The following is a 10788-nucleotide window of genomic DNA, read 5'->3' on the forward strand; positions in this document are numbered from 1 at the left end:
AATCATGGCTCAGAATGTAAGTTTCATATTTATTTCATATTTTCTATCTTTTTTACTTTACTGACTGGTTCTTTTGATTTTTTAGACTAAAAAGTCAAAGGACTACCCCCGATGCAGAGGACGCCCGTTCCCGTTATTTGATGTGATTGCGACCCTAGTGGAGGGTCACAAAGCTACTGGAAAATACATCACGGGTGGCATTGTCAATAAAACCGAAAAAACCGAGCTAGCTTCAACTTCGATCAACAATAAGCCCGAACCAGCTCCAACGGACATGCCATCACCTTTTATCAGCCAAGCCAAGGATCCTTTTGAAGATCGATTGTCTTCTCAACCACCCGATTTCCATCCTTCCCCCAAATCACCACCTTCTGACGACGCATCCGAATCAATGGACGCTGCTTTCAAGCCCATGGCCGACTCAGACTCGGATGAAACTCCGGCGGCCAAGCGACACCTACTTCTAAGGTAGCATTAGCGGCTCGTGCTCCGGTTAAAGGAAAGAAACGATCAGGAATCCAAATTCTTGATGGTATGTCAAGTGACATGAAGGAGTTTGGCTCCAACATTACAACTTCCTTTGCTTCCACTTCAGCATCAATCGATAATGCAGCCCATACAATTCAAGCTGACAAGCCTTCAAGTCACGCTTCAGCTGTTTCCTTAATTTACAAATCATCCCTTGAAAACACTCAACGCTACATTGCTTTAGATCTATTTGCTGAAAAGCCTCTCATTGCTGAAACTTATGTCAATACACCAGCTCGTGAGCGTGATGGTTGGCTCCAATACATCCTCAACAAAAAAAGTAAGTGCATTCATTTTGTATCATTTATTCAATACACACTTACTGACTGTAACTATTCTTTTCTTTTCTTTATCTATCATCTACCTTCAAGATCAATCTTAAAATATGCGAGTTTTTGTTAACAACTTCAATTAAAATTATAGTGACTGTCTGGTCTTAAGTAAAAAAGATGAAACCTTTATATAAAAAATTTGTTCTGATATTAAAATTTAGTGACTGTATGATCTCAAATAAAACAAATATTAAACCCTCTTATACAATCTCATTAAATACATTTGTAAATATACATGATGATACAAATGTAATAGTGACTGGCTCTTTTTTTAGTGATTGAAATGTTAAAGAATGACTTGATATGGCAAAATAAATAGCTAAGAAAACGGTTGATCAACCTTCTTCAAAATAAGAGTATCGATGAGAGGTCAAAGATCACAGAGTGTGTAAATATCGAACTCTTGAGCAAGTTTTTACGTTTTGATTGCGTAGACGAGCAAAGAGCATTTTGGCTCAAGTTGGGATGAAGATGCGGTGGATGGTTGTGGTCGTTGATGACCGTGATTGATGGTTTTAAAAAGGATTTGATCAAATTGCAAGTTTTGATTTGAACAGTCTTTTCAAACCATCCTTACCGAACAATCGAACCGTGATCAAAAGGTCAACGATGATCAACATGATCTTTTGTTGACCTTTTTTGGTCGACTGTTCGGTAATCTAAAAACGCCGAAATTCAGCTTTTCATTTTGCCCCTTGAAAATGGGGCAAAATGAAAAGTCGTTTTTGTGTAACGACTTTTGGGAAAAACAGCCGAACGGGCCAAACTTAACAAAAGTCCCTTGTTTTTTGGCTGTACTGGCCAGCTCAAACGAGGGACTTACCCGTAATGTCCCAAATTTGGCGTGAGATCTGTCGGGGTTTTTCACAAAAACCCACGATCCTCACTCCTCAAAAATCATGATAATAAACACCTCTTGCGCAAATAATGAACCACACGCGCGGCTCTGCCGCGCTTCATTCTCCGCTCTCAAAACCCAAAAAGCTCATCTGGTGCAAAAGTTATTCCATAAAAATGGTAACGGGGCTCAGCCGGGGCTGAACAGGGCCTCGCATTTTCCAAATGCTGCGCGATACAAAACATTGCCAAAAGGGTTCGTCAAGCCAACCCTTATTAAGATCAAACGGCATTTCGTCCTCCACAGGGGTCTTAAAGAAAATGCATTTGAGGTCATCTCGTGTGGGCCTTATGGTACGTGCAATACCTTTTCAGCGAAATGTAATCTTATTATATATATGAGATGATACGGTTGAGTCTCACCTTATTCTCTCCGAAATTTATTCACCAAGGATATCCGTTGATATTTACGTCTTCAGCCTGTCCAAACAAATAAGGAAAGCTCATCAGCCTGAGCAGAGTTCAGACGCAAGAGGTCAGAGAGCACGAATTATTCATGGATGATGAATCAACAGCTCACCTCGGCTTGAACGAGTTCACGCCATACGCGCTCTTCGTTCCCGGCGGCATATATTTGATTACGCAGCCCAATGAAAACACCACGAATGACCATCGACGAGTACGTGCCCGTACCCCGGAAAGCTCTTTGGTGTGCCGAGAGTTCTTGATTTCGACGATCCAGTAATGCGAGGATGAACTCTTGAACTGTCAAGTTCTGACTGTGCAAGAAATTGATCATGTTGAAGGACCTATTGACGATAAGCCTTCTCGTTGGCGGAGGGTGATGTGTGATGAAGGTGGAGGCCGAAGGGCTCACAGCCATAATAAACTCCCGCAGCGTCATCCCTTCGGCCATGATCGCGTCCGTGATATGGGCAATTTGCTCCTCCCGCTCAAGCTCGCTGTCCGGAACGACGATTTGCGACAAAGAATCACTCCCGTCAGTTCGCGGTTCTTCGATAGGTGGATCATCCGATGGATGATCGTCCGATTCCGTAGCATGAGAGCCCAGTGGATCCGAAGCAGAGGAATAAGAGTAAGGTTCATAGGCGGCAGGATTATCTGAGGCCGACTGCTCCGATTGAGACTGCTCTGATTGAGCAGGTTCCGATGGCTCTTGTGCCGCAGGTGCTTGTTCCATAGATGTGTTGATCAAGGTGGATGTTTGGCCACACTTCGATGGCGCAGCGACAGTTTGGTGATGTTCGCGTCTGACCGGTTGGAAAACTGAGGCAGATAACCTTGACACTGGTGAGGCACTGTCATAAGTGTCAAACGCCTTCCCGTATCATGCTTACAAAATAATCCAACACGGAAATTGTTGGACCCCTTAGCATGAAACCCACCATACCAGAGGATGGGATAGATGTCTTAGCTCACATATCCAATTGTCACAGCCAGACCACCGGATCCATACCTTAGCATGAAACACCTGTGTATGACTTTAAAGGTGTTTATTGGCATTTCACTCTGAATTTGTCAGAACGGGAGTGGCATCTTAGCTTGAAACTCATGCTCCCAGGGACTCATGCTGAAAAAATTACTGGGAGCGTCTGCCCCCGAGTGACTCTGGCAAAATAGATGTGTTGGATAATTCTTATTTTCAAGCACGTGGTGACCTTTCCCATCTATCGTACACATCAACGAATATTTTCAGGAAGCCCCAACATGGCGAGTGTCCAAACTCCGAAAACCGTAATATCTACGTTGAAAATATGTGAATACATGAACACCTTGGGTTTCACGCCGAAAGAGTTCATGATTACTTTCTTATCGTCGACAAACAAAGACATCGAATATCGCCGACGATTACTGAAAGCCGGTTTGGGTACCAAGGGTACACGGTCCATTGTCAAGAATTTTGGCAAACTGACCTCTGCCTGTGACACCGGCAAAGAAGACTGGGAGGCTATCATCTTAGAACAGGTAAGTGAGGAGGACATACATTACTACCTGGGGGCAGATTGATGACTCACCTATCACCATGTTGATTGTCTGACACATTTCGTTTGGACCTCAGGCCTCGGCCATAGTGAACGACCAGGAGGTTCAAAGGGGTTATTTCCCCACAGGCTCTTATACTAGCTCCAATCGAATTACGCCGGACTATTTCAGCGAAAGCTCTGAATTGCTATGTGCCGAACAAGTTAGAAAAGGGATGAAGTTCCTTCACTGCCTGATTCATAACAAACTGTGTCACGCCCTGAAAGACAAGACTCACGAGCGGGAGCCAGCGGAAGACACGTTGATTGAGGCAGGTGGGATCCCAAACCTGGGGTCCCCGTCGACGGACGAGGGCTTGATGTCCTCCGAGAGTTTAATTGAGGATCTTCCGGATGAGGCGACTGTGTTATCTTTAGAGAATTTGGTCTTCGTGAAAACTTCCCCCAAGGACCTAGCTGCGCACAAACTGGACAAAGTGAGTTTGGAGATCACCTTCCTACGTGTGGGCCCAGGTGCTAAAGTCGTTTGACCGCTTCCAGTTACCAACAATGATATGTTCGATGATATCAGTGGCTTGCAATCGGCGAAATAACGCGATTCCGCTGGCCAACGGCCTCATGACTTTGGCGGCCGGGGTGTCGTGTCGCGTCAACGATTGGCTACACACCTTTGGCTTAACCACGTCGCGTACAAGCATCCTCCAAGCTATGGAACACCTTCGCGTGTTGCAGGAAAGCCGAATGATGGATCTGTTCAAATTTAATCACAAAATCATGCCCTTATTATGTTTCGATAATATTGATATTCACCTTAGAATTCATAATACCAGAATTGACACTTCGTCCCGCCTGTTCCACGGCACCTGGGGCTTTTACAACGTCATTCAATCCACCCTGCAAGCGAAATGCAGTGACGAGGCGGCGAGTATTGCGATGTTTCTGGATTCGATGGCGGCGGCGGATCGCCAACCGGTGGATATTGGTTTGTTTGCACCCAAACCTGCGGACATGGATCATTGGTCGTTAGTTATCAAGACCCAGCTAGCGAAAGCTCTCAAAGAGTTTTCAACTCACATACCTGGTGCCCATAAACTGCCACCCCTGACAACTAAGCCACCAGCCATTGATCAAATCGCAATGCACCAGCCCAACATACATTTCCTTCGTATGATGGACGCGCCCGACTCTTCGGCGGACGGCGTCTCCCGAGTACTGGATGCCGTGATGGGCCAGATCGGAGTCGACAAAGAGGAGTACGCCAACAGACTCCTCATAGCCGGCGGGGACGTGGGCTCCAATCAGCTCCTCGAAAGCCTTCGAGTCAAAAGATTTCCACCAATCAAACCCCTGGAAGGTATCGACTGGGTGCTCTCCATCTTTGGCGGTGCCCACACTACGTGGAACTTTGCCAAAGCCCTATGGGGGCACCACTGGGGCAACTCAGATCAGGGTGAAGACTCCGGAGTCTGGAGGTCTGCATTCGCGCTAGGGCTAGAGTATAAGAAGCCTGTGCCCTCGCAAGACTTCAACAGCATCATGAGGGCTATCCAGATAGGGCACAAAGCCAATTTGGTATTTGCGATCAAGTAAGTGATCTTAAGCAAAGTCTTTGAAGCACAACCCAAGGATGCAACTCACCAAGTCCCATTGGCCACTAGACAAGTCGTCCAGTCATTGCCGAACGTCGATCTCGCTACCGAAGCAGGTGTTACCAAAGTCTTTGACGCGGTGTGGAATCAGTTCTTCGACTCTTCGGCGCTCGCTGCCGCTATGAACAGTGGCGATCATACTCGATACAATTTGATCATGCGCCTGCGAGACTTCGCGACCGTTGTGGAAGCGCAGGAGACTACACGTCAAGGTGACATTGGCAGATTGATGGCTATGTGGAAGCGCTGGTCAGTTATGGCGCAAGGTCTGCCCGGCCTTTCTCATTACGCCCGGCACATTCCTCGGATTTTGATGCTTTTGGAAGAGGACTTACCTAAGTCCCTGGCTCACGCTATCAAACACTCCCTTTTGATACCTTCAAACGAGCGCGAAGGTCATTGGATGGCCATGGATGAATATCTCGAGGTCCACATCTTTTGGCTCAAACATATGTACAATAATACAGTTGGTCATTGGCTCAAATTGTTGAGGCAAGGGTGACAGATAACTCTGGAACTTCTCTTTCTGGTAGGGTCACGGCACTGACATCGAGCGACTGACCCAAAGGTTCTCAAACAACATCCCTTTAGTAAGTGGCCGAATTTCATTGCATAAGTTCGCACGACTGACTACATATATATGATTGATATCTGAAACATAGCTGCGTAAGCTAATGCAGCTCTTAAAAGCGCTTTCTGGCCAGAAGATTGTCTACCAACCCAATTTGAACACCATTACTGAAGACTCGATGAAATCGTACTTGAGTTATGCTGAAGGCAATTTGGCCGATACGACCTTGGCCCACGCGACACCGGTAGCGAATGTATGGCGAGTTGGTCGCCGTAACATGACCAAATTAATCAATGCAGACCGGGCAGCGTCGCAATCTTCGCGCTTCCGGTGGGGCGCATCCAACGTCCTATCATCTTGGGAGAATCAAGACACACCTGGGGAGGATTGAGACGTCATCTTAGCATCCAAAGGCGACAGGGAATGCATGTGAAATAAATACAAGGTTTATCATACCTGGAAACATGGAGTTCCTGCCTCGTTTGTCTTGACCCAGATAATCAAGCTCTTCGCCGTGAGTTTCGGACATCCGCTTGCTACTCGTCGCCGCTGGCGGGCCGACCAGATGAGCCTGAGACCCTTGTGCGCCATTCGCGTTTCCTGATTCTCGCCTAGCAAGGGTGGATCTTTTCTCGGCTCTCGCTAGAGCAGCTTCTTGTTTGGCAAGTTCCGCAGCCAGAATTCGTTGCTCCTTCTTCTGGGCTTTGAGTTCCATAGCGAGCCGCTTCGCTTCAGATGCCGCCTCAAGTTTCTCTTGCGCCCGCTTGGCTTTGGCCTCCAAAGCCAAGCGGGCGGCCAGTTCGGTTGCGTTAAGTTTGTCCTGAGCTCGCTGCGCACGTTCGGCAGCTTTGGTTGAGAGAGCCTGTTGTTTCAATTGTTCACGTGTCTCTTTTAAGGCTAATTTGTGGGCGTCTGACCGGCATTTCAAGATTTGTGCGCCTTCGACTGATACCGGCGTGAGGATGGGTCCGTTAGGTCTACTTGTCGCCAATCGGTTAGCCCTAGCTTCCGCGATGGTGGCTGCCGTGTCGAATTCTACTTGCCATTGGGTGAAACATCTGAAAAGTGTGTCGAACTGTCCAGGTATCATTTCACTAACCAGGATCAACGCCATGTCGCTTGGCGTCGTGATAATGTCGATATTTTTTGCCAAATCCCATGCTGCAGCGAGGTCAAAGAAGTCCTCAGGGCCTAAGTCACACGGACCTTTGAAAGTTTGATGAAATAGCGATGCGAAACCACTTTCAAACGCGGACACCAAGGAGACGAGGAGAGTTGAAGTGCGTATCTCATCCTGGGCACCACAGAAAACAGCGACTGATTTTGGCTGACTCGCAGGAGGCGGTGGCAGATCCGGTAACCCTTTGGCGAGTTTGTCGAGATCTGAAGCACACATGGCGAGTGCTTGATCAAAGTTCTCCGTCGTGAGCGCTGCCTGTGCCTGCCATAGAGCCTCCGCTTCATCTGGGCGACACGTCGAGCAATCGCACGGGGGCATTCCTGCCGCTTCCTGGCGTCGGATCTCCTCGGCAACCTTGGGATGGTTTACATCCAAAGGTATGTAACCATACCTGGACAAACCATCGCGGTCAGCTTGTGTTCCAAGGCCCCGAGGCCATCAAATCTGCCACTCACTTCAAATCGTACGCCAGAGCCACTCGCAAACACACTGGTGTAATTGCGAGTGCGTCCATTCGATCATCGTCGGACTGCACCATGGGCGTTTTGAAATCCGCTACTAAATTCTTCCCATTCGTGCGTTTATGCTCCACTAACATGAGTGCCAGTCCTCGGCGACCGTCTCTGCCACATCGACCTGACATCTGGATAAAATTGCAAGGGTCTTGTCTTCCTACGACAATGACCCTGCGCACCCGATGCCAGTTCTGCCCCAGGCCCAGGGCCAGGGTGCAGCACATAACACTCAATTGCCCTTCAACGAATGCAGCGACGGCATTCAGCTTTGCTTCAGGTCCCGTCAAGGCGTGGTAGCGGCGCGCGAATTTTGAACAAGCATTTCCGGTTTCGGTGGCCTGACCGCGAGAGTTATTGATCAAGTGCAAGTATTCTAATGTGGCATTCTGTGTCCCCGAGTACAAAAGTGTTGGTGGGATAGATTCCGTTGGAATCTGGGTGTGATGGGCGAAGATCCCTCGGAGCGACGCCTTCAAAGGACGCTTGAACGTGCGGCGTATCAGGCGGAGTTCAGGTCGTGTTAATTCAGCTCGACAGAAGCGTACTTCTTGGAGATTGAGCTTGAGGTTTGTTAAAATCGCCTGTATCGCCTGAGGCGTACAGGTTGCTGACATAAGCAGAAGAGGTACCTTCACTGTCAATAGGAAACGTCGCGCAAGATCACCGTACGAGGGCCGGAAAGCGCCAACATCCTGGACCCGGACGTGGCTGGCGAGTTTTTTTGCTTGGCCACTCGCAACCAAGCCCCAGCTATATATCATATGGGCTTCATCAACCACTGTGAGCACCAGACGCGCCTGGAATGACGGGTCTTGCCACATGCGGTCAAAGGTTGAGCTTGTCAAAGAAGCTTCCGGGCTCTGCGTCAAATTCATAGGGGAGTTTGTCAGCATCTATTGGTCAAAGTGAGGTATCGCAATATAATCGCCATACCACATATATAAACGGGTATTTCCCCAGCAATATATCCTCGCAGGCGTGTTTGGTACAGTTTTCACCTGTGAGATTGATGGCACCGAGCTGGACGGACGCTTTTTCACTAACCTAAATAGTTCCAATATGATGATGTCAGTCGTATGTATGTCTTGTGGGAGCGACGAGCAACCCACTCACCTGATCGTCCCCCAGGGCATCCAATGGGTTGATACATAGGATGATCGGCAATGATGTACTATCGTAGGCGTGATAAAACATCTCGGGTACACGGCTTTTGCCGAAGCCAGTACCGGCTAAGAGGAAGGTAGTCCAATTGTTGAGGAGTTCTACTACAGACTGGATCTGCTCAGGCCGCGCTGGGTATCCGTGCAAAGTGTGAAACACTTTGCCTAGCTTGAGAGCCTGTTGGGTTTCGCTAGTGCCGATGAATTCTGGATGCTTCTTTGGAGGCGACCTTGTCGGTTGGCGCGCTCGACTCTGATTAGCCAGTGCTAGCGCGGCAGCGCCGTTTGCGCTTTGGCTCCTTCGTAACATGGGTGGTTAAAGGTAAGTTGGTGGGTGTTTTGCAAGGTGGCGGTAGGTCGATATCAAGGACTTGGTGCTGGTGACACATCTCGGTGGTGATACCGGCGATCATTGTTGGCAAACAACAGTTTGGAACATGCAGATTGGTAGTATTGTCAATAAATTTGGACATTTGCCCCAAATTTATTCCTTTTGGACCACACAGTCGTCTACTGCCCTGGCGGTAGCCCCGGCTGAGCCCCGTTACCATTTTTATGGAATAACTTTTGCACCAGATGAGCTTTTTGGGTTTTGAGAGCGGAGAATGAAGCACGGCAGAGCCGCGCGTGTGGTTCATTATTTGCGCAAGAGGTGTTTATTATCATGATTTTTGAGGAGTGAGGATCGTGGGTTTTTGTGAAAAACCCCGACAGATCTCACGCCAAATTTGGGACATTACGGGTAAGTCCCTCGTTTGAGCTGGCCAGTACAGCCAAAAAACGAGTATGGTGTACGTGTAGACTCATACTGACATATAAACATGACATGGGTAAAACATGTAATTTTTCCATGTCATGTTTGGTCGAAATTCATCCCCAAGCCAAATACCGTACGACACGACTCATACTGACACACATCGACATGGATTTTTGATTTACAAATCCCGTGTCGTAACATGAGTCATCTCGTACATCGTACCGTCCCGGAAGTGTCATACTGACACAACATGACACCAAATGTAAATTTCTCCAGAATATTGCGTTCAGATCGGACTATCCGATAATTGAACTTCATCAATTTCATTCAACTTTTCCACTTCACCCCACAGCCTCTTGACAACGTCCTTTTATCTCCTTCAACTCCTCATTTCCATTTCTCAGTGGTCTATTTTTTAATTTCATTGCAGATTTTTATTATACTTTCCTCTGATGTGACAGATGATTTGCCTACTTTATAATGGCTATGGGTGGTGTTGAGATTGAGTGATGACTACAACATTAAGATTGAATGTCCAATCCAATCATTCTCAATTGTTATATGATGTCAATATACACTTTACCAAATGGCAAAAGAGTCAACAACAGATCATTATGGTTTATGTCAAGCTTTTTGATTGACTGTTTGGTAAAGCGTAGAACCAACTCTAGCTTTTTGGATCTGCCCCTTAAAAAAGCAGTGGATCAAAAAAGTGTTTTTGTGTAACACTTTTTGGCAAGAGTTCCAAAAGGGCCCTTATCTAGGGCCCCATCTTCTTTTGCAAAGGTAATTATAAATTAGAACAAGTGCAAAGTGAATTACAAGTTAGAACTAGGGAAATAAATCAAGAAACAATTTGAGGAGAGAAACAATAATAAACATCTAAAAATGACGCAGACTTCTTGTTCATGTTCTATACTTCTCCTTATCACTGATCCACAGAAAAATCTCATCAGTTAAAGATTCCTTATAGTCAGATAGCCACCCACTTTCAGTGTCCATCCCACACTTGGATCATGATAATTAGGCTTGCGTAAGGTCTGCGTCGAACCCTACCCACAAGAATCTGGTGCGTGAAGCCAACCCAGTCTTGGGGAGGACAGGTACAGTTGAACCTCAGCAGTGACCGTGAATCATCATGATCCAAAACCAATTTGATAGAGGAATGGAGATCAAGTAGTTCCGCATTCACATAGTGAAGAATGACATGCAAGATCTGATTCCATCCTCTATCAAATTGGCCTGTGAGACTTCTG

At 47.0% G+C, this 10788-nt stretch overlaps 4 protein-coding genes across 4 annotated transcripts; 2 read left to right on the forward strand and 2 right to left on the reverse strand.

Annotated features, from left to right (window-relative positions):
• Nucleotides 1-2172: 2172 nt before the first annotated feature.
• MELLADRAFT_91677 (uncharacterized protein) lies at nt 2173-3182 on the reverse strand (the record flags this gene model as incomplete). The annotated part of the gene is made up of 3 exons (XM_007414589.1): nt 2173-2208; nt 2278-3036; nt 3138-3182. The coding sequence occupies 3 exons, from the start codon at nt 3180-3182 to the stop codon at nt 2173-2175; spliced, it is 840 nt and encodes a 279-aa protein (XP_007414651.1).
• Nucleotides 3183-3340: 158 nt separating this feature from the next.
• MELLADRAFT_57220 (uncharacterized protein) lies at nt 3341-4236 on the forward strand (the record flags this gene model as incomplete). Its single annotated transcript, XM_007414552.1, has 3 exons — nt 3341-3666; nt 3734-3888; nt 3979-4236. The coding sequence occupies 2 exons, from the start codon at nt 3426-3428 to the stop codon at nt 3754-3756; spliced, it is 264 nt and encodes an 87-aa protein (XP_007414614.1).
• A 669-nt stretch (nt 4237-4905) lies between these two features.
• MELLADRAFT_57221 (uncharacterized protein) lies at nt 4906-5852 on the forward strand (the record flags this gene model as incomplete). Its single annotated transcript, XM_007414553.1, has 3 exons — nt 4906-5243; nt 5339-5582; nt 5685-5852. 2 exons carry the CDS (start codon nt 4925-4927, stop codon nt 5356-5358), a joined length of 339 nt encoding a protein of 112 aa, XP_007414615.1.
• Nucleotides 5853-6320: 468 nt separating this feature from the next.
• MELLADRAFT_110473 (uncharacterized protein) lies at nt 6321-9085 on the reverse strand (the record flags this gene model as incomplete). Its single annotated transcript, XM_007414588.1, has 3 exons — nt 6321-7081; nt 7127-7491; nt 8889-9085. 3 exons carry the CDS (start codon nt 9083-9085, stop codon nt 6321-6323), a joined length of 1323 nt encoding a protein of 440 aa, XP_007414650.1.
• Between the last annotated feature and the right edge of the window lie 1703 nt (nt 9086-10788).

This window comes from Melampsora larici-populina, assembly GCF_000204055.1.
Source record: "Melampsora larici-populina 98AG31 unplaced genomic scaffold MELLAscaffold_44, whole genome shotgun sequence".
NCBI lineage: Eukaryota > Fungi > Basidiomycota > Pucciniomycetes > Pucciniales > Melampsoraceae > Melampsora > Melampsora laricis-populina.